General features: G+C 41.9%; 3 protein-coding genes and 1 non-coding gene across 4 annotated transcripts; 1 reads left to right on the top strand and 3 right to left on the bottom strand.

The window, feature by feature from the left end:
- Positions 1-5,604: 5,604 nt before the first annotated feature.
- Positions 5,605-7,421, bottom strand: LOC141912132 (uncharacterized). The gene is made up of 3 exons (XM_074803351.1): positions 7,208-7,421; positions 7,022-7,095; positions 5,605-6,176 (listed from the first exon to the last, which is right to left on the bottom strand). Exons 2-3 carry the CDS (start codon positions 7,032-7,034, stop codon positions 5,857-5,859), a joined length of 333 nt encoding a protein of 110 aa, XP_074659452.1. The 5' UTR covers positions 7,035-7,095; positions 7,208-7,421; the 3' UTR covers positions 5,605-5,856.
- A 124-nt stretch (positions 7,422-7,545) lies between these two features.
- LOC141912131 (uncharacterized) lies at positions 7,546-13,443 on the bottom strand. The gene is made up of 7 exons (XM_074803350.1): positions 13,030-13,443; positions 11,147-12,322; positions 9,927-10,011; positions 9,327-9,426; positions 8,528-8,669; positions 8,226-8,358; positions 7,546-7,870 (listed from the first exon to the last, which is right to left on the bottom strand). The coding sequence occupies exons 1-7, from the start codon at positions 13,147-13,149 to the stop codon at positions 7,725-7,727; spliced, it is 1,902 nt and encodes a 633-aa protein (XP_074659451.1). The 5' UTR covers positions 13,150-13,443; the 3' UTR covers positions 7,546-7,724.
- A 1,095-nt stretch (positions 13,444-14,538) lies between these two features.
- Trnan-guu (transfer RNA asparagine (anticodon GUU)) lies at positions 14,539-14,612 on the bottom strand. The gene has a single exon. It is a non-coding gene; the product is annotated as a tRNA-Asn (tRNA).
- A 99-nt stretch (positions 14,613-14,711) lies between these two features.
- On the top strand, positions 14,712-20,962 carry LOC141911827 (negative elongation factor A-like). The gene is made up of 11 exons (XM_074802886.1): positions 14,712-14,918; positions 15,627-15,798; positions 16,091-16,258; positions 16,444-16,533; positions 17,637-17,776; positions 17,961-18,024; positions 18,204-18,304; positions 18,394-18,496; positions 18,922-19,169; positions 19,249-19,348; positions 19,573-20,962. The coding sequence occupies exons 1-11, from the start codon at positions 14,712-14,714 to the stop codon at positions 19,752-19,754; spliced, it is 1,575 nt and encodes a 524-aa protein (XP_074658987.1). The 3' UTR covers positions 19,755-20,962.
- Positions 20,963-22,201: the final 1,239 nt, after the last annotated feature.

The following is a 22,201-nucleotide window of genomic DNA, read 5'->3' as shown; positions in this document are numbered from 1 at the left end:
GAATAGAGGATGTACGGGGGTATCCCGTGTTCAAACCCAGTAATTACTGATACTGGTTCAGAGTGGTCCTGATGAATAAAGGATGAACAGGGGTGTACCGACCGTACAGTGCTGCCGCTATGCTGATCGTTAGCGGGATTTTCATACACTAACTAAAGTCAACTTTGGCAATCGACGTGCTGTCCAGTTGTACTCCGTGACCTTAGCTTGCCAGAGTTGACTAACGTTAGTGTATAAAAATTCCGCTAACGATGAGCATTGAGGCAGCACCGTACGGTAAAATGTTGATAACTGATTCAGAGCGGTCCTGATGCTGAATAGAGGATGTACAGGGGCGTCTCGATTTCTAACCCATCAATTGCTGTGATTCAGAGTGGTCCTGGTGGATAACGGATGTACAGGGGTATCCCGGGTTCAAACCCATCAATTGCTGTGATTCAGAGTGGTCCTGATGCTGAATAGAGGATGTACAGGGGTATCCCGGGTTCAAACCCATCAATTGCTGTGATTCAGAGTGGTCCTGATGCTGAATAGAGGATGAACAGGGGTATCCCGGGTTCAAACCCATCAATTGCTGTGATTCAGAGTGGTCCTGATGGATAAAGGATGAATAGGGATGTACCGACCGTACAGTGCTGCCGCTATGCTCATCGTTAGCGGGATTTTCATACACTAACTAAAGTCAACTCTGGCAATCGACGTGCTGCCGAGTTGTACTCCGTGACCTTAGCTTGCCGGGGATGACTAACGTTAGTGTATAAAAATTCCGCTAACGATGAGTATAGAGGCAGCACCATACGGTAAAATGTTGATCACTGATTCAGAGTGGTCCTGATGCTGAATAGAGGATGTACAGGGGTGTCCCGTGTTCAAACCCATCAATTGCTGTGATTCAGAGTGGTCCTGATGGATAGAGGATGTACGGGGGTGTCCCGTGTTCAAACCCATCAATTGCTATGATTCAGAGTGGTCCTGATGCTGAATAGAGGATGTACAGGGGTGTCTCGGGTTTAAACCCCAGTAATTACTGATACTGATTCAGAGTGGTCCTGATGCTGAATAGAGGATGTACAGGGGTGTCTCGGGTTTGAACCCAGTAATTACTGATACTGATTCAGAGTGGTCCTGATGCTGAATAGAGGATGTACAGGGGTGTCTCGGGTTTGAACCCAGTAATTACTGATACTGATTCAGAGTGGTCCTGATGCTGAATAGAGGATGTACAGGGGTATCCCGGGTTCAAACCCATCAATTGCTGTGATTCAGAGTGGTCCTGATGGATAAAGGATTAACAGGGGTATCCCAGGTTCAAACCCATCAATTGCTGTGATTCAGAGTGGTCCTGATGCTGAATAGAGGATGTACGGGGGTATCCCGGGTTCAAACCCATCAATTGCTGTGATTCAGAGTGGTCCTGATGGATAAAGGATTAACAGGGGTATCCCGTGTTCAAACCCATCAATTGCTGTGATTCAGAGTGGTCCTGATGCTGAATAGAGGATGAACAGGGGTATCCCGGGTTCAAACCCATCAATTGCTGTGATTCAGAGTGGTCCTGATGGATAAAGGATGAACAGGGGTGTACCGACCGTACAGTGCTGCCGCTATGCTCATCGTTAGCGGGATTTCCATACACTAACTAAAGTCAACTCTGGCAATCGACGTGCTGTCCAGTTGTACTCCGTGACCTTAGCTTGCCAGGGTTGACTAACGTTAGTGTATAAAAATTCCTCTAACGATGAGCATAGAGGCAGCACCGTACGGTAAAATGTTGATAACTGATTCAGAGCGGTACTGATGCTGAAGAGGATGTAAAGGGGTATCCCGTGTTCAAACCCATCAATTGCTGTGATTCAGAGTGGTCCTGATGCTGAATAGAGGATGTACGGGATGTCTCTGGTTCAAACCCATCAATTGCTGTGATTCAGAGTGGTCCTGATGCTGAATAGAGGATGTACAGGGGTATCCCGGGTTCAAACCCATCAATTGCTGTGATTCAGAGTGGTCCTGATGCTGAATAGAGGATGTACGGGATGTCTCTGGTTCAAACCCATCAATTGCTCTGATTCAGAGTGGTCCTGATGGATAAAGGATGAACAGGGGTATCCCGGGTTCAAACCCATCAATTGCTGTGATTCAGAGTACTCCTGATGCTGAATAGAGGATGTACGGGGGTGTCCCGTGTTCAAACCCATCAATTGCTGTGATTCAGAATGGTCCTGATGGATAAAGGATGAACGGGGGTGTCCCGGGTTCAAACCTATCAATTGCTGTGATTCAGAGTGGTCCTGATGCTGAATAGAGGATGTACAGGGGTGTCCTGGGTTCAAACCCATCAATTGCTGTGATTCAGAGTGGTCCTCTGATGGATAAAGGATGAATAGGGGTGTACCGACCGTACAGTGCTGCCGCTATGCTCAACGTTAGCGAAATTTTCATACACTAACTTAAGTCAACTCTGGCAATCGACGTGCTGGCCAGTTATACTCCGTGACCTTAGCTTGCCAGGGTTGACTAACGTTAGTGTATAAAAATTCCGCTAACGATGAGCCTAGAGGCAGCACCATACGGTAAAATGTTGATATCTTAACAAAAGTAATTACTGATAACTGATTCAGAGTGGTCCTGATGCTGAATAGAGGATGTACGGGGGTGTCTCGGGTTCAAACCCAGTAATTACTGATACTGATTCAGAGTGGTCCTGATGCTGGATAGAGGATGAACAGGGGTATCCCGGGTTCAAACCCATCAATTGCTATGATTCAGAGTGGTCCTGGTTGATAACGGATGTGCAGGGGTATCCCGTGTTCAAACCCATCAATTGCTGTGATTCAGAGTTGTCCTGATGGATAAAGGATGTACAGGGGTGTACCGACCGTAAGTGCTGCCGCTATGCTCATCGTTAGCGGGATTTTCATACACTAACTTAAGTCAACTCTGGCAATCGACGTGCTGCCGAGTTGTACTCCGTGACCTTAGCTTGCCGGGGTTGACTAACGTTAGTGTATAAAAATTCCGCTAACGATGAGTATAGAGTCAGCACCATACGGTAAAATGTTGATCACTGATTCAGCGTGGTCCTGATGCTGAATAGAGGATGTACAGGGGTGTCCCGTGTTCAAACCCATCAATTGCTGTGATTCAGAGTGGTCCTGATGAATAGAGGATGTACGGGGGTGTCCCGTGTTCAAACCCATCAATTGCTATGATTCAGAGTGGTCCTGATGCTGAATAGAGGATGTACAGGGGTGTCTCGGGTTTAAACCCAGTAATTACTGATACTGATTCAGAGTGGTCCTGATGCTGAATAGAGGATGTACAGGGGTATCCCGGGTTCAAACCCATCAATTGCTGTGATTCAGAGTGGTCCTGATGGATAAAGGATTAACAGGGGTATCCCAGGTTCAAACCCATCAATTGCTGTGATTCAGAGTGGTCCTGATGCTGAATAGAGGATGAACAGGGGTATCCCGGGTTCAAACCCATCAATTGCTGTGATTCAGAGTGGTCCTGATGGATAAAGGATGAACAGGGGTGTACCGACCGTACAGTGCTGCCGCTATGCTCATCGTTAGCGGGATTTCCATACACTAACTAAAGTCAACTCTGGCAATCGACGTGCTGTCCAGTTGTACTCCGTGACCTTAGCTTGCCAGAGTTGACTAACGTTAGTGTATAAAAATTCCTCTAACGATGAGCATAGAGGCAGCACCGTACGGTAAAATGTTGATAACTGATTCAGAGCGGTACTGATGCTGAATAGAGGATGTAAAGGGGTATCCCGTGTTCAAACCCATCAATTGCTGTGATTCAGAGTGGTCCTGATGCTGAAAAGAGGATGTACGGGATGTCTCTGGTTCAAACCCATCAATTGCTGTGATTCAGAGTGGTCCTGATGCTGAATAGAGGATGTACGGGGGTGTCCCGTGTTCAAACCCATCAATTGCTGTGATTAATGGTCCTGATGGATAAAGGATGAACGGGGGTGTCCCGGGTTCAAACCCATCAATTGCTGTGATTCAGAGTGGTCCTGATGCTGAATAGAGGATGTACAGGGGTGTCCTGGGTTCAAACCCATCAATTGCTGTGATTCAGAGTGGTCCTGATGGATAAAGGATGAATAGGGGTGTACCGACCGTACAGTGCTGCCGCTATGCTCAACGTTATCGAAATTTTCATACACTAACTTAAGTCAACTCTGGCAATCGACGTGCTGGCCAGTTATACTCCGTGACCTTAGCTTGCCAGGGTTGACTAACGTTAGTGTATAAAAATTCCGCTAACGATGAGCCTAGAGGCAGCACCATACGGTAAAATGTTGATATCTTAACAAAAGTAATTACTGATAACTGATTCAGATTGGTCCTGATGCTGAATAGAGGATGTACGGGGGTGTCCCGTGTTCAAACACATCAATTGCTATGATTCAGAGTGGTCCTGATGCTGAATAGAAGATGTACAGGGGTGTCTCGGGTTCAAACCCAGTAATTACTGATACTGATTTAGAGTGGTCCTGATGCTGAATAGAGGATGTACAGGGGTATCCCGGGTTCAAACCCATCAATCGCTGTGATTCAGAGTGGTCCTGATGCTGAATAGAGGATGTCCCGGGTTCAAACCCATCAATTGCTGTGATTCAGAGTGGTCCTGATGCTGAATAGAGGATGTCCAGGATTCAAACCCAGTAATTACTGATACTGATTCAGAGTGGTCCTGATGCTGAATAGAGGATGGATGAACAGGGGCGTCCCAGGTTCGAGCTAAAAATCACTGATACTGATTACAGCTACAAAGATCAATGACTCATAACTTCAGGAAAACATGTTTATTCTAATTTTTACAAAATGAAAGATCGATGAACAGTTACTTGAGCAACAAAACCCTTAAACACACACATTTGACTACCGGTATTACTATTTACTAGAACTGAGTAAAATGTTCATTATTGTCGACTATTTGTATGTGACCGTTAGAATAAAAATTCAATTGATGTAAAGTTAAAGATGAATCAGAGTGACAAGTGAAATTACACAGTGAACATTGTAAAGTACAAATCTCTTCATCTTCGCGTACATCATACTCTAATAGCGCCCCATACTCTAAAATACGAACAAATTTCTCCTATTCTCAAACAGCTGCACTGGCTCCCAGTCAAAGAGCGTATTAACTTCAAGATCCTATTGTCTGCTTACAAATGTTTCTATGGACTGGCTCCAAAATACCTTCAAGACCTTTTATCACCTTACTCCCCGACTAGAATGTTACGTTCAGCAGATGATCTTTTGCTTACTCAACCCCGTTCAAGATTAGCTTCTCTTGGAGACAGAGCCTTCTCAGTCGCTGCTCCACGTTTGTGGAACAACCTTCCTCGCCATGTAAGAGCGGCTTCCAGTATCTCTGTCTTCAAGAGAAGCCTCAAAACACATTTGTTTTCACCACATTAGATTTATTCAGTAATGAAGTGTCATTGATCACTTAAGTGGATTCTGACACAAAATACAATATAATAATAATAATAATAATAATAATGATAATAATAATGATAATAATAATAATAATAATAATAATAATAATAAAAATAATAATAATAGTTTTACACTGATCTATAGATTCCGTAGCGTTTCCAGATTGTTCGTATCTAATCCCGAGTTTCACGATCTTCTCGTTACTCGTCTTGACGCCGAAATATGAATCGATTCCGATTTTACAAAAACGGCAGTCGCGTCGTCCATGTTTTTATGACGCTGTCGGATGTGGCGATTGACTTTCTGTCGCGTGACTGATTTATAATCGCAGATCGAACACATCCACGGTTTAATATCGCGATGAACCATTAAATGAACGCGTAAAGCCGAACTAGTTCGTTCTATAACCGCAGAACTCGCACTGATAAATCTGTAAATTCGAGTGAATTCTCGTGTGAACTCGAATCGCGTCTTTACTCGAAGCCGTATACGAACATTGAGAACATTTAAAATCTTTAAATCCCAGATGTTTTTTCATGTGTCGATTGTAATATGATTTTAGATCGGTTGAATATTGACACATCGCGCAGTTAAACAGTTTCACTTTATCTCGTGTCTCCGTCGTGTGTTTGCGTTTTATATGTAATTTTAAACTCGATTTATGACGAGTTGTAAACGAACAACTCGATTCCGGACATTTCATCGCTTCACCTGAAAATACATACATTCAATATTTCAATGAAATTCACTTCATTTCGGATAAATTGGGTAAAAATCAGCAGCTGTTACCCTCAGGAGGATGAGGGGGAACGGGTACAGTATCTAGACTGAGGGGTACACGGTCCAGGCTGAGTGGAGGCTGAGGGGTGCAGGATCCAGGCTGAGTGGAGGCTGAGGGGTGCAGGGACCAGGCTGAGTGGAGGCTGAGGGGTACACGGTCCAGTCTGAGTGGAGGCTGAGGGGTGCAGGATCCAGGCTGAGTGGAGGCTGAGCTGAGGGGTGCAGGATCCAGGCTGAGTGGAGGCTGAGGGGTACACGGTCCAGGCTGAGTGGAGGCTGAGGGGTGCAGGATCCAGGCTGAGTGGAGGCTGAGGGGTGCAGGGACCAGGCTGAGTGGAGGCTGAGGGGTACAGGGTCCAGGCTGAGTGGAGGCTGAGGGGTGCAGGATCCAGGCTGAGTGGAGGCTGAGGGATGCAGGGACCAGGCTGAGGGGTGCAGGGTCCAGGCTGAGGGGTACAGGGTCTAGGCTGAGGGGTACAGTATCCAGGCTGAGGGGTACAGGGTCTAGGCTGAAGGGTCCAGGCTGAGGGGTACAGGGTCCAGGCTGAGGGGAACACGGTCCAGGCTGAGGGGTACAGGGTCTGGGCTGAAGGGTCCAGGCTGAGTGGAGGCTGAGGGGGAATGTATCCAGGCTGAGGGGTACACGGTCTAGGGTGAGGGAAGGCTGAGGGGTACACGGTCCAGGCTGAGGGGTACAGTATCCAGGAGAGGGGTACAGTATCCAGGAGAGGGGTACAGTATCTAGGCTGCAGATTGATCTAGTAGTAATTAAGTACCTGTATGTTTCATGAGATGAGTGTGTAATGAATGTTTTTGAAGACAGCTGTAATCACAACCAGGTTCACTACATCTATATTAAAATTCACCAACAAAATATAAACAACAACATCAACCAGTCAAACTGTGAAATGTGTCTAGTTTCAAGTTGTAGGGACTGGTAATAACTAACTGTGAAAACTCACGCTGCAGATGACAATCGTGATGTTCATAGTAAAGTAGTACACTTCAGTCTACACGTTAACCGGATGTGTCATACTCGGTGAGGAAAACTGTCAGAATCATCCGCGATAGAATGAATGAATTCATTGAAGTATCTGGCTCCTGATGACGGTTTAAATTCAAATTTTCAGTAACTACAATCGCTGCCACCTAGCGTCAAAACGAGTAACTATATAAAGTCGAGCCCTATCTAACAGAAATAGATGGCACCACCATTCAATTCTTCGTGACTAAATATCGTATTCTATTACTTGATTTAAATCAAAACATGGAAAAAATAAAACCACACAAACAAGTGCCAGAATTTAATAAAAAACCAAATCCTTTATTCGATAAAGAATGAACATAAATACAACAGTTTAAATAACGATATGTTTGGTGTAAAAAGCCATGTTATGTATGACTCCGTATCCCAAGTATATATATATATATATATTCACACAGATTGTAAACAGCTCCTAAACTGATTAAATCGTTACATCAGAGACTGTCATATCTGGATTCCGGATCCAGATGAGTTGATGCCAGGTCCTGACATAATTTCTGTTGTACATCATCTTTAAACTTGTTCGGTTCGGCTAACACGTTCGTCTTCAAACCGATGTGTCTCATCGATGTCGCAAACACTGAATAGAACAAAAAGCCAAAGAGAAAAATATCATAAAAATGTGTTGGTTTTCATTGACAAGTGAGTGAAGAAAACCCCACAAACTATGGAGAAAGACCGATGTAAGTAATGGACCGAGTAGTGGACTGAGAAGTGGACCGAGTAGTGGACTGGGTAGTGGACTGAGTAGTGGACTGTTAGTGGAATGGCGTGTTCAACGATAAAACAACGATGTCATCACTAAATAAGTTTTGTTACTGGTAGAATTAAGTCGACACATCTCTCTTAGTTTTTCTTCGTAATTAATGTGGGTATTTTGTGATATTTGAGGTGCAGTAGATACTGTGCTGCCGCCTGGTGTTGAAGTACGGTACCTGGTCTTAACGCCGATAAAGTGCATCTAGTTGAAACCCAGTCAGAAACTGAATGCGAAAACTCTTCCCAATTGTTTCCATTCACGACGTTATTCGAAAAACTTTCAAAAAGTTGACGAGCGATTATACTGAACTATGATCAGCGGTCGACGGGTGAAGGAATTTACAGTTTGCGGTTGTTTAATCAGTCAGAATTATCAGTTATGTTCCAATGAGACGACGAGCTGGTGGACCAGTCACTGTATTGAAAACACTGGTAATTAATCTAAACTAATCACGGTAATTTTTACTGATAAGGATACGATCCAGAATCTCCAGTTAATTTGACATCTTTCCGTGACGTAATCATCGAATAATTGATCGAGGGATTTTTTAGGACGTGTCTCTACGTTGTCACACGTGACCGCGACTGCGCCTGATTCGGGAAGATTTCGCTGATATTCTCTGCAGAAATAGAAAGAAATAGATGAGAAAAAATGAACACATTAAAACGTTTCGAAAATACATGAAATAAAACGTATATATCATCGTGTAATGAATTATGACGGATATATTTGATATTAGATCGATAAATTGGGTTTTTATGGAGTCGTAAATGTTTGTCGAATTTGCATAATTTTTATCATTTATGATCAATTGTTATTTCTGAATTAGGTGTATTGTATATTGTATATTAGATAACGGTTTAACCACGTAACGTGACGACTTAAAAGATATCAGCACACATTTAGAATATCTGAAGACGTTTGTACTGAAAACTGATATATGGGGCCTAATTGTAGGCCTACTACTCAGCGTACAGCAAATATATGAAGTGAAAAAGTTTAAAAGGAGCTTCGGTTTTATCATTCTGTAAGCGCGGGTTTAGGTCTAACACATCTAGAATAACAACAGTCGAAATGGCTCCAGATTTCAACACGTCTGAGAATGAATCAGTATTCTCTACAAAACGACGATACGCGCATATTGACATTTCTAAACTGAGAAATGACATTCAATGCCATAAACGTTTTAAATAGATATATCTCATGATGGTTGTTGGATTGACAAGCCAATAACCATATTCACCACTGTATATACAAGAGACTCGACGCGGTTTACCTTAGTTCTCTAGTATGCCCAGCAACCTCTGACCTCAATACTTCAATCTCTTTACGTAATTCACCGTCAGATTTCTTCAACTGTTTTATGTAATCAGCAGCTACAAGTAGAAGATTTAGACTTGTTTAGAATCGTGAACTATTCAGCACAGAACAAACGGGGTCAGTCGGGATGGATGGTCCAGGGGGTCCCGGACGAACTCATGAGCTGATCAGGTCCCAGTAAAATCGGTTAAAAAAAGTTACGAAACCATGAATTTGAGGCCGATTGAAGCTTTTACTGTGGATCTGGACTCGGTAAATGAAATGTCTCAGCCCCAGAGTAAAAGTATCACCCTTCGATGCTGAAACCTACAGTTCCCTAATCTGATTCCGAGTTAAATCATCCAAAAAATGATCAAATTGACTCTTGAATCAGATGTTACTGACATGTTGTAAATGTGGTACTGGATTCTGAGAGTTCCAAAAATTCTCAAAACACGATATGACGTAAACAATGCATCGCCTACCATTTAATACACACATCCAACAAGTTCTGACAGACAGCGAGAACAGGATCGGTGACTCTAATTCTCTGCAGGGCCATACCGGACTTACTTACTTTTAATCATTACCGAAGCCTGACTGTGATGGCCTCCCTGAGCGCCCAGACTAGGCACCAATTGTTTAACATCATAAATGTAATTCTGCAAATAGGAAAACACATAAAACATACTACCTGTCACTCACTCATTCTACCGTTACTCAATACGTACCATCTCCCCGAGAGAGGGGAGGGGCCCGGGGGGAGGGGCGGATCTAACCGGTTAATTTCACTATATTCCTAGGAATTATCGCTCAATGATCTACTGACGGATTAGCGAGCATTGCTGATTTCGAATATCCTTCCCGAAGAATATTTTGAAAAATGTATTCTGGATCGGGTCAGATTTCTTGGTAATTCAAAAAAATATGTTGTTGGTGACATTTTTTTCTGACTATATTCTGGAATACAGTGGAATCTTGAATCCGCCCTCTCGCACCCCTCGACCCGCGCTGCCCGAAACAGACAGAGTAACGTCCATTCAAAGCCCTCATTCAAACCGCTGCGAAAAAAATACTACTTACTTTTTATAACTGAACGGTTCAGAAATAAACAGAAAGAATTTGGGAGTAATGAATTTATTTTGAGATTGATCGAATATAGTTGGTCGAATTTTAATAAATGATGGCCGTTAGTCAATAGTATACAGTATTTCGCATAATTTTGGTGCGTGAATTTCGTTCATATATTTTGTGATAGTCAGTAGTATCTGTCTGTGGTTTAATTTCACGATCGGATAAATTCACAGTTTAAGCCCTTTCGATTATAAAAAGCTACCACCAACAATTAGGTAACTAACTAATTATGGGTGGGTTGTCAATCGCCTCACTTCATTCATTTCTGAACCGTTTCTTTTCACACGTCAGAAGCGCTCAGAACTATACTTTTACATAATCGCAGCCTGGTTATCGTATATAGACTTCTCCGATTTAATTTATGCAGAGTCGGTTGCCTGGGTGGTCAGTAACCGGTCAGTATTTTCGCGATAACATATTTTCACGAATCATTTGTTCGCCCGCGTTTTGACCCTTGTCATTTTATACAGCGGTATAAGCCCTTCCGATTATAAAAGCTATCACCATCAAATTGAACATGATCCCATTATCCGGGTAGTTTGTTTTCTAATTCCGAAAATCTCCAAAATATCTTGCCGTAATTTGAACCGCTGATAACCAGACTACGATTTTTCATCACTCCTCACACACGTGATTCAACCACCTGTATCATCGGATACTTACCTCGATTTTCTTTCGCCGACGAACTTCAGCATGTTTATGACACGGTCTTTGATGCCTGGGAACTTTCAAATCTTTCGGCATTTTGATATCGAATCTGTTGGGATCTTTAGCGCGTGGTTGCGGAATGATTGGAGCGTCGCTGGTCGGAGACAGCGGGTTACTGATTGCTGATTGCGGTCTTGTTTGAAACCTATATCTTCTACGTGGGCTGTATAAAACTGGACCGGCATGTTGTTGTTGCTGGTGACTGATGGTGGATTTTGAATCCTGTAATTGCGGATTTCTCGGAGATCCAGTAGCCGGACTTGTTGGATATGAATTCGGATTATGATTGGATTTATTATGAGTGGATTTACGTCGTTTCAGGCAGTGTGAATTATTGTGAGTCTCATCAATCTGAAGATCGACCTCAGTTTCTTCATTAATCGTCATATCAGGTGACGTCATCATATCATCGTCATAATGCTGTTCTATATATGTCAAATAACCAAGTTTCCGGTGATGACGTAATTCATCTTTATCCGGTTTACTTCGAGATTTAGGTCTGTCCTGACATTGAGCTGTATCGTCGGGAGACATTGGGTAACTAGGGGACATGTCACTATCTCGAGACCCCTTGTTGGGTCCACTGCCTAAAGCCGCGGCCACATGTTTATCCAGGTCGCAGAGTTCATAAGTTGGCTTAGAGCCAGGTGTTGATTGACCCGAATGGTAACTGGGTGGGGTTAATATCGTTCTCGAATAACCCGACCCCGGGGATGAATGTCCAGACCTCGAGTAAACGCTAGGTATTCCCGGTGAACCGGGCGTAGAATAATCGGATATGTAACTAGAATTACCGGGGGTCGACTGGCCTGATCTATAACTACCGCTAGGGGTCGTTGTCGCGGTATAGGGGGATAAAGTGTCGATATTAGAAGCCGTTTGATAAGAAGTTGTTTGGGGGCAGATGGTTTGATCCGGTTGGAATGAAACGTAATCCCAATTCTGACATACTGACATGGCAGTAGTAGAAATGTTGTTATTTATATGATGTTCGGGTGTATAATAATCATCTTGTTGCATAGGGACGTCCAATAAGAGTAATTCTGATAGATCTATATAGTCGATGCTACTCTGTGAGATGTCCCAGTCAGGGTCGAGTCCTGCGTTATTACCACCGCCATTATTCGTATCCTAAATATGAAAAACAAATTTGCTTTAAGGATTTTTAAGAACTCAGGTCCAACAAATCTAGTTATCAGAGATTTTTTGTTCTTTGAATAGGTTTTCGCTATTATGAGACACTCCTCGTAATTTCCGATTTTATGCTAAAGCGGTAAAATTCCAATCCACGCGACCTTTCTGCACTTTTTGCCGCAGGAAAAGATTTGTTATCGGCTCAAATGAAACGGGAAGTTGTGTTAAATTCCCAAGCGACTTGATTAATTAAAATTCAGTATTCCAATAAAAGCAGGTTCGGTCGCAGTCGTATCCGCCCGCTGGCAAGTGAGGTGACACGTGTCACACGACGTTCTATATTTACACGTGAACAGTGAGTGCGTCACTCGTGATCAATGTTAGCGACAACGTCATTTCAATAACGACATTCAGGCTTTTATATCATAGCCGCCATAGGAGACGCATGAAAAATATTCATCTCCGACAATAACCACGGTTTTTAACGAAAACTAAGCTAATTTATGGACATTAATATCAAATAGAAATCAATTACGTCGACAGCCAGATGCTGATGTAAAAATATATGCGAAAAGTTAACGCGAAATGTGTTTTTTGGTGCAAAACATTGCGCGGGTGAAGATTGAAATAAATTTATGATGCGGCTTCATTTCGAATTTCTGACGCCGTGTTTTGGCGATTTAATGTAAAATATGTCGACTTACCGGTTTCATGCTGTTCTTGGGCGCAGGGTCTTCATTAGTGGTTGTTGTTTTACGCAAATCTTCGATGAAAAAAGAGTCTAATTCTAACGAATCGTCGTTTTGGATAAGTGAAGATTTCATGTCGCCATTGGTATAGAGTCAATCTGCGACACCTGCTGCCCGTGCCTATTCAGTTGTGTTGCCAGTCAATTTGATCTTTGAAAAATGCGTTGTAGCTTCTTTTAATATGAATATTTTACAGACTAAAAAACAAATATGTATCCATTTTCTCCGATATATTACTGGTGCTGATAGGTAGAAGTCAAAGTCTTCTTTGTTGGATTTCAGACTCGTGATCGTTGGCGTTATATTTACATTCAGATAAACCACGCAGTTATAACTGGCAATCTTACAATGTTGCCGCTAATAGGCAGAATGTGGTCTAATTCACATTTAAACAGATATGATTAATTTCAAGAAATCTATCTGGAGCTATAAGTATTAGGTGGCATAAGTTGGTCCATGGACGTATAAACTTATCTAAACTAATCTAGTTTATACGTCCATGGTTGGTCCGATGAGGAATAGATATTAGAACTAATGAAACAGTGAAATTGTTCGCAGTATTCGTAGAAGCCGTCGTATTAACAATAAGAGGATATAATATTTTCTATATCACATTAGAATCATGGTTTAAATTGAATCACAATAAACCATTTTAGTTGCTAGACGCTATTTTATCCTGCATTGTTTGAGTCAGTTTTTTCCCTTTTTAAAAACCTATTTGTGATGCGAGTTTTATCATATTCCACTCTGGTCGTCCATAGATAGATGTTGACAGTTTTGGCAGCATTCTAACTGCGTGAATCTCTTGTTTCAACTTTTCAACTCAAATTTCTTAAATCAGCAACAATATGCAACATGTAACCATTCCGCAGAGACAAGAAAATGAAATAGTATCATCCATTGAAATATACGGATATTAGAAACTAGCGGAAACTCGGAATGACAATATATGCTGAAAAATAAGTCGACATTTAAAATAATTTGAAATTGTGTTTTATTGTACATCGAAAGCAATGTCAGGACCGATGCTGCGGGGAGTTCTATAGACCATTTCTCAGTTAAAGATTGACTCATTTGATTATTGGAGATGAACTTATTTTGATTTGTAGGCTCAAACTTATGATCCAAGAAACTGAAGTCGAAGAAGGTTGAACTGGGCATAAGACCGGATCAGGCCGGTAACCCGCCCTATCGCCGGCTTTTGCTATCGGCCTTTTGTGGAGTCATTTAAATCATGGTCCATTATAAAGAGAGAGATAGCCCCCTAAGATATACATTTTTGGAGTTTTAAATTATAAAGGTTTAAGGCGGCCCAATGCGGGCATTATCTTGGAACTCCGAGTCTTTGAGGGTCCCGGCTTAAAAGATAACCGGTCAGTTCGGATTAAAATCAATGTAAACTGTAGTAGATAGTGTAAGATAGATAAAAATTGAAAATATTTGAAAAAAAACAAAATATTTGACCGCCCCCGGGTGGGCTTGAACCACCAACCTTTCGGTTAACAGCCGAACGCGCTGACCAATTGCGCCACGGAGGCCGCTACGGAGGATTTGGTACTAAACTACTATTTATAGCTAACTCATTTTAACCCGGTAGATGGCGTTAGTTTACGGCGATTTTCCACCGCAAAAATAAGATGGCCGGAAGAGAAAACGATGTAGCTCTGTGGCTGCATAACAAATTAGGTTCTACCGATGATCTATGGTCGGGGAAATCTATCTGTAGTCAACTGTCGCAGGAGAGATTGTTACATATTCACGAATGTTTCCCGAATCTACAACCCCATGTTAAAGTGAAGCTTTTGCTGTCGTTTATGCATCTTCCAAGGAGAAACATCGAAGAGGTTAGTCTGTCTTATAAACCTATCAGTCAATTTATTGTTAGTTTATCTCGCTTGACGTCGTTCGGATCGTGTCTCATAAGACTAACCCTATTGGACTATTCATTTAACTTCACGACGGAACCACAACCTTTGAAATGTTGCCCGCTAGCAGCCAGCAGCAGGACTCGAACCTGCTTGTCTGCAGACTCAGACTCTGAGTCTGACAAGGACTCAAAGCTGTTTGTCTGCATACTCAGACAGGCAGGACTAGATCCTGCTTGTCTGCAGACTCAGACAAGCAGGACTAGAACCTGCTCGTCTGCAGACTCAGACAAGCAGGACTAGATCCTGCTTGTCTGCAGACTCAGACTCAGACAAGCAGGTTTTAGACTAAATCATGGAACAGTTTATTCCGCTGAGGACTACTGTAATTGGTTGTCACATACAACACTTAATCATTAATTTCTAATTAAAACGAGTAAGAATCAACTGCTTTACTTCTGGTCATCTCATCTTCGAGCCTGATTCCCTAATGCAGCATATCCTTTACCCTAACCCTTAATAAACTGTTCCCTAAACCTTCTGAACTCTCTAGACCCTCATTTTCTGCTGTTGAAAAAGCAGTTCAGACCACTATTCAGACCTAGGCCTGTCAGAAAAGCCATTGAAAGGATGACCTGGGGTTCCTGGAGCTTGAAGGATGCTATAGTTTTTGGATGTATTTTGTAGTGGAAAGCTGATGTAGAAGAAATCATTGATTTAGCTATAAATGACGGTGATCAATGGGTATCGACTGTAGCCGATATACTGAAATCATACGCAAGCTGTGGAAATATCAACAACGAAATCAATGAAAATAACACCGCATTTCATGAAGTTTTAGTCGATTTAAAGAAAGTTGGTGAGTTTGAATATTAAATTGATTAATTCTCTACAAGGAATTGAAGACATCCAACTTTTAGTGGCTGAGAATTAGTGCTATTGCATCTCTAAGCCTGAAGCATGTTCTCGAGACGTTTTACCGCTCCTTCGCATTGAACTATTGAACTTCATCTAAAACATTTCTAATTGAAAATGAATTACAAACAGAAGACATACGACATTTTATCAGCGCACTTTCAAAAACTGATCGTTCACACAACACTGATCTGATTTCATACTGTTGAGATGAATTATAATTGTTTGTGTTTCAGTGAAAAAGGTTCCTGAAATGTCAACGAACACTTTACCATTAGAATGTCAGTATATAAACCGTTCAGCTCATAACGCTTTAATCGGACAACAACCGATTCCTCCTAAACATTTCGCTCTCAAACGAAAACCAAAATCAGCAGCTTTACGGGCGGAAATTCTGCAAAAATGTAAGTTTTCGATAATGAATTGAGTTTTTTTTGCGTGAAGAGATATTGTATTTAACTAATGTCCTCTTTTTAAGTTGTCCATTTCCTAGTTTTTACCTGTTTGTTCTTGGTCTCATCTCGTGTTCTCTACTCCAGGTCCATCAAACCATAACAAGTTTATATATATTGGTAAATTGTATTTTCAGCTTTAGAAGCAGCGAATAATACGAGCAAAAAATCATCGAATTCTGTTCCTATTAAAAGTCGTAGTTTTGCTAAACGAATGGACAATACAAGTAAGATTAAACCGAATAGATACCAGTGGGGGCCAGTTGCACAGTTGATACCAGTGGGGGCCAGTTGCACAGTTGATACCAGTGGGGGCCAGTTGCACAGTTGATACCAGTGGGGGCCAGTTGCACAGTTGATACCAGTGGGGGCCAGTTGCACAGTTGATACCAGTGGGGGCCAGTTGCACAGTTGATACCAGTGGGGGCCAGTTGCACAGTTGATACCAGTGGGGGCCAGTTGCACAGTTGATACCAGTGGGGGCCAGTTGCACAGTTGATACCAGTGGGGGCCAGTTGCACAGTTGATACCAGTGGGGGCCAGTTGCACAGTTGATACCAGTGGGAGCCAGTTTCACAGTTGATACCAGTTGGAGCTAGTTGCACAGTTGATACCAGTGGGGGCTAGTTGCACAGTTGATACCAGTGGGAGCCAGTTTCACAGTTGATACCAGTGGGGGCCAGTTGCACAGTTGATACCAGTTGGAGCTAGTTGCACAGTTGATACCAGTTGGAGCTAGTTGCACAGTTGATACCAGTGGGGGCCAGTTGCACAGTTGATACCAGTGGGGGCCAGTTGCACAGTTGATACCAGTGGGAGCCAGTTTCACAGTTGATACCAGTTGGAGCTAGTTGCACAGTTGATACCAGTGGGGGCTAGTTGCACAGTTGATACCAGTGGGAGCCAGTTTCACAGTTGATACCAGTGGGGGCCAGTTGCACAGTTGATACCAGTTGGAGCTAGTTGCACAGTTGATACCAGTTGGAGCTAGTTGCACAGTTGATACCAGTGGGGGCCAGTTGCACAGTTGATACCAGTGGGGGCCAGTTGCACAGTTGATACCAGTGGGGGCCAGTTGCAAAGTTGATACCAGTGGGAGCCAGTTTCACAGTTGATACCAGTTGGAGCTAGTTGCACAGTTGATACCAGTGGGGGCTAGTTGCACAGTTGATACCAGTGGGAGCCAGTTTCACAGTTGATACCAGTGGGGGCCAGTTGCACAGTTCTCTAAGAACAAGAGACCAGTCTTAAAGACCACCTCATGGACTGTGCAGCTGGTCTGTGTTAAACTGTCTGTTTGAGTGATTAGTATATAATGTTATATTGACAGCACCGATGCGAGGATTATCAGCGCGGTCCGCGATGTTCCGGTCTCCCTCGACCCCGACTAGTCGACCCGGACTACATCCAGCCGGACCATTCGGACAACGTACTCCTCATAGTAACATCAAAAAGGAAGGAGGAATCAAGGTCTGTTTTTCATTGGTCACTTAAACTCTACAACATTATTTTTGTAAAAGAGTTTTTCTACTCGATGAAGCTATAAGATGCACTATTTGGCTAAAGCTTGTTATTTCTAATCAGTTGTTAACCTTAATTCCGGGCTCATCTACATGTCACATGTTAGAATGTATTAGTTTCATTTTTCCCACAGTTATTGGATATAACTGAACAACCCGTTGGTGTTAAAGAGGCAAAGAGAAGAAGAAGATTAGCTGGTTTGTAGTTTATATCAAAGTCACAACATAAAACCCATTCCCCAAACATGTCTGATGAGACTAGATTTTAAACTTCAGATATAACGATTTAACATTAATATACACCTAGAATTTCATCCACAATTGTAATAATTTCCTCTTAACTCTTATTAAACTGGATGATTGTATTAATAATGTAGAAGTTGAAGCTATGGAAATAGCGAAGAAAGATAAAGTTGAACAAGGAACTGTAAATACAACTCCTGATTACGCTGCAGGTCTCATGTCTCCTGCCCCCTCTGTAAGTAACCGGTGGCGATATCTCCTCGATCCAATTACAAACCGTTTGAAATGTGTTCAAATGTTTTTCTATTGATTGTTTATTTACAGGCAGTTTCTACTGTATCATCATCTTCAACTCCTAGTTACGTTCCACCGAGTTCTAGTCGTTTACCAATCACAGCTAATGTATCGGGACCTCTTCCTGTTAACAGTAAGTACATTACGAGCATTTACTCACTCTGGTTGTAAGATAACCCGAGTAACTCGCTGGTTGTAAGATAACCGGAGTAACTCACTAGATGTAAGATAACCCGAGTAACTCGCTGGTTGTAAGATAACCGAGTAACTCGCTGGCTGTAAGATAACCCGAGTAACTCGCTGGTTGTAAGATAACCCGAGTAACTCGCTGGTTGTAAGATAACCCGAGTAACTCGCTGGTTGTAAGATAACCCGAGTAACTCACTAGATGTAAGATAACCCGAGTAACTCGCTGGTTGTAAGATAACCGAGTAACTCGCTGGTTGTAAGATAACCCGAGTAACTCGCTGGTTGTAAGATAACCCGAGTAACTCACTAGATGTAAGATAACCCGAGTAACTCGCTGGATGAAAGTTTGTTTGTTTTATATTTTATCAGTTGCGACCGGTTCAGTCTCACAGAGTACGCAGAATGCCAGAGAAAATCTGCAACAACAATTACGACAACAACTCGGTCAATCTCAACAAACAACAACAACAACAACGCCACCTGTTGTCGTACCTACGGTACCACCACCCGAGGTTATACCCGTACCGCAACAAATAACAGCGCCCCCTACACCACCGGTTATAAACACTTCAACTACTACTAATAATCCACAACCGAAGAAAGGTCTATGTTTAACGGTAAGTTTACAATCAGTTTCAGAAATCAACTTTTCAGCTTCTTTTGCAAAAATCTACTAATTCATACTTTACTCAACAGAGGGAGCAAATGGTCGATGCTCAAGAGATTTTTCGAACGTCAAACAAAGTCACTCGCCCGGAGAAAGCTCTTATTCTCGGTTTTATGGCCGGATCTAGAGGTAAGATCTTTCTATACCTCGAAACCCTCGGATTTAGGGAGCAGAAGGGGGGCATATAAACCAACTGATGATATTCTATAGTTTCAACTGATTACTAGGCCGAGTGATGGGTGGGATTGATCGGGTAATTCCTAGCTCTGATTAATATTTAATAGAATCTTACATGAAATGTTGAAGAGTGAATTATGATAGAATGAAATATTGTATTATTTGTTTATTCTCAGTGAACCCGTGCAGTCAACACGGAGATATCGTAAACATCCGTCTGAGCGAAGACGTGCAGAAAATAGCGATGGAGGACGATCCGAGAGCTTTTAAAGAAATGATCGTCGATACTTACTTCCAAATGAACTATGAAACAGGAGAATGGCAACGAGTTCGTAAATATCGAGAGAAAGATAGTTGATAATTGTGTATGATATTCTCTCTCATTGAGAATGATGTTGTGTGCGATCTGTGTAGCTACCACTCAATTTCTATCTACAATTCTATTTACTAAGTCTAAGTCATCAACAAAATGATCGTCACAACTAAAAGATGACACCTTGTTTCTCCTTATCAGTTATTTTGTGAACTGCGATACAAATTGTAAGCAGTTCATTTCTACAACAACCCGGTGTGTTGAAGTGAACTCGATCATGGTTTTAAAAAAAAGAATTATACACCGGGTAGATAGGTGGCCAGCCAGATACGAGACTGATATGAGAAACAAGCTATTTATTTTTTCGCCGGAATTAAGCAGCAAGTTTTGCCATGATACAATCTACGACCGTCTCAATGTGCTCTATTTTATACGTACATACTTAATGATTGAATGAATGTTCCGTTAAAATGAAATCTCTATTTGTTTTATACTGTAATGAGTAGTGCTTAATCACCGTTAGTGTTACAGCAACTACGTAGAAAGTAAAATGGATTTACAGTAAGCCTCGCAGCCTAAATCAACAAAGAGTGTACAGTAGACTCCGCTTAAGTAGGACTTGTTGGGACCATGAAAATCAGTCCGACTTATTGGGGTAAGGTGTTCTATTATTCACACGTAGCAGTCATTAAACAGTTCCATAAACATCTGGAGATAGTTCCTTAGTTCAATAGTGGTCTTAAATCAGAAGACTGATCTTAAGTTGTTAGATCGACTTAAGGACTAAGAGATAACTGGTCAGACTAAGCCACGACTATGGAAATGACCGATAACGCTGTTACTGGTATTTCTTAGTTGATCAGATCCGATTTAAGCAGAGTCTGCTGTGTTTTCTGATTTCCTATCTAATATTTCTGTTCATTAACTCGCACTAGTTTTGTTGGTCGGAGTTCGTCCTCAAGAGTTGTGAGATTTACTGTATATATATGTTACATGTATGATGGAGAATATTGTGGCCTGTGTTTAGTGAATTTGTTAAATTGTGCATCGTTTCATTTTAGCGTTAACTATGAATTAGATATAATAAATAATAATAATGTGTTCTAGTTGTGTTTAAAAGGGTAAGAGAAAAAAACAACTCTGCATCTTAAACATTATTGTAATAACTGCCTGGATGTAAATATTAAAATAACAATCTTGTTAATGGGATTATAATGCCATTCAAAAAAATATATATATATGTTAATTTTCTACGTCGATTTGTTATAGTTGGTTCATTTTGTTCATACAATGGATGACGTCGTGGAGCCGGTTACATCCATCTCACAGTTCCATTACATTAATATGATGTCTGCAGAGAGACTATTTGAAGGCCATCATTGATAGGATGACAGACAGTCTGCAGAGAGACTAATTGAAGGCCATCATTAATAGGATGACAGACAGTCTGCAGAGAGACTATTTGAAGGCCATCATTAATAGGATGACTGACAGTCTGCAGAGAGACTAATTGAAGGCCATCATTAATAGGATGACAGACAGTCTGCAGAGAGACTATTTGAAGGCCATCATTAATAGGATGACAGACAGTCTGCAGAGAGACTATTTGAAGGCCATCATTAATAGGATGACAGACAGTCTGCAGAGAGACTATTTGAAGGCCATCATTAATAGGATGACAGACAGTCTGCAGAGAGACTATTTGAAGGCCATCATTAATAGGATGACAGACTGTCTGCAGAGAGACTATTTGAAGGCCATCATTGATAGGATGACAGACTGTCTGCAGAGAGACTATTTGAAGGCCATCATTAATAGGATGACAGACTGTCTGCAGAGAGACTATTTGAAGGCCATCATTAATAGGATGACAGACTGTCTGCAGAGAGACTATTTGAAGGCCATCATTAATAGGATGACAGACTGTCTGCAGAGAGACTATTTGAAGGCCATCATTAATAGGATGACAGACAGTCTGCAGAGAGACTATTTGAAGGCCATCATTAATAGGATGACAGACAGTCTGCAGAGAGACTAATTGAAGGCCATCATTAATAGGATGACAGACAGTCTGCAGAGAGACTATTTGAAGGCCATCATTAATAGGATGACAGACTGTCTGCAGAGAGACTATTTGAAGGCCATCATTAATAGGATGACAGACAGTCTGCAGAGAGACTATTTGAAGGCCATCATTAATAGGATGACAGACAGTCTGCAGAGAGACTATTTGAAGGCCATCATTAATAGGATGACAGACAGTCTGCAGAGAGACTATTTGAAGGCCATCATTGATAGGATGACAGACTGTCTGCAGAGAGACTATTTGAAGGCCATCATTAATAGGATGACAGACTGTCTGCAGAGAGACTATTTGAAGGCCATCATTAATAGGATGACAGACTGTCTGCAGAGAGACTATTTGAAGGCCATCATTAATAGGATGACAGACTGTCTGCAGAGAGACTATTTGGAGGCCATCATTAATAGGA

This window comes from Tubulanus polymorphus, chromosome 10 (assembly GCF_964204645.1).
Source record: "Tubulanus polymorphus chromosome 10, tnTubPoly1.2, whole genome shotgun sequence".
Classification (NCBI taxonomy): Eukaryota; Metazoa; Nemertea; class Palaeonemertea; order Tubulaniformes; family Tubulanidae; genus Tubulanus; species Tubulanus polymorphus.
This window is presented reverse-complemented; position numbering and strand designations above follow the sequence as displayed.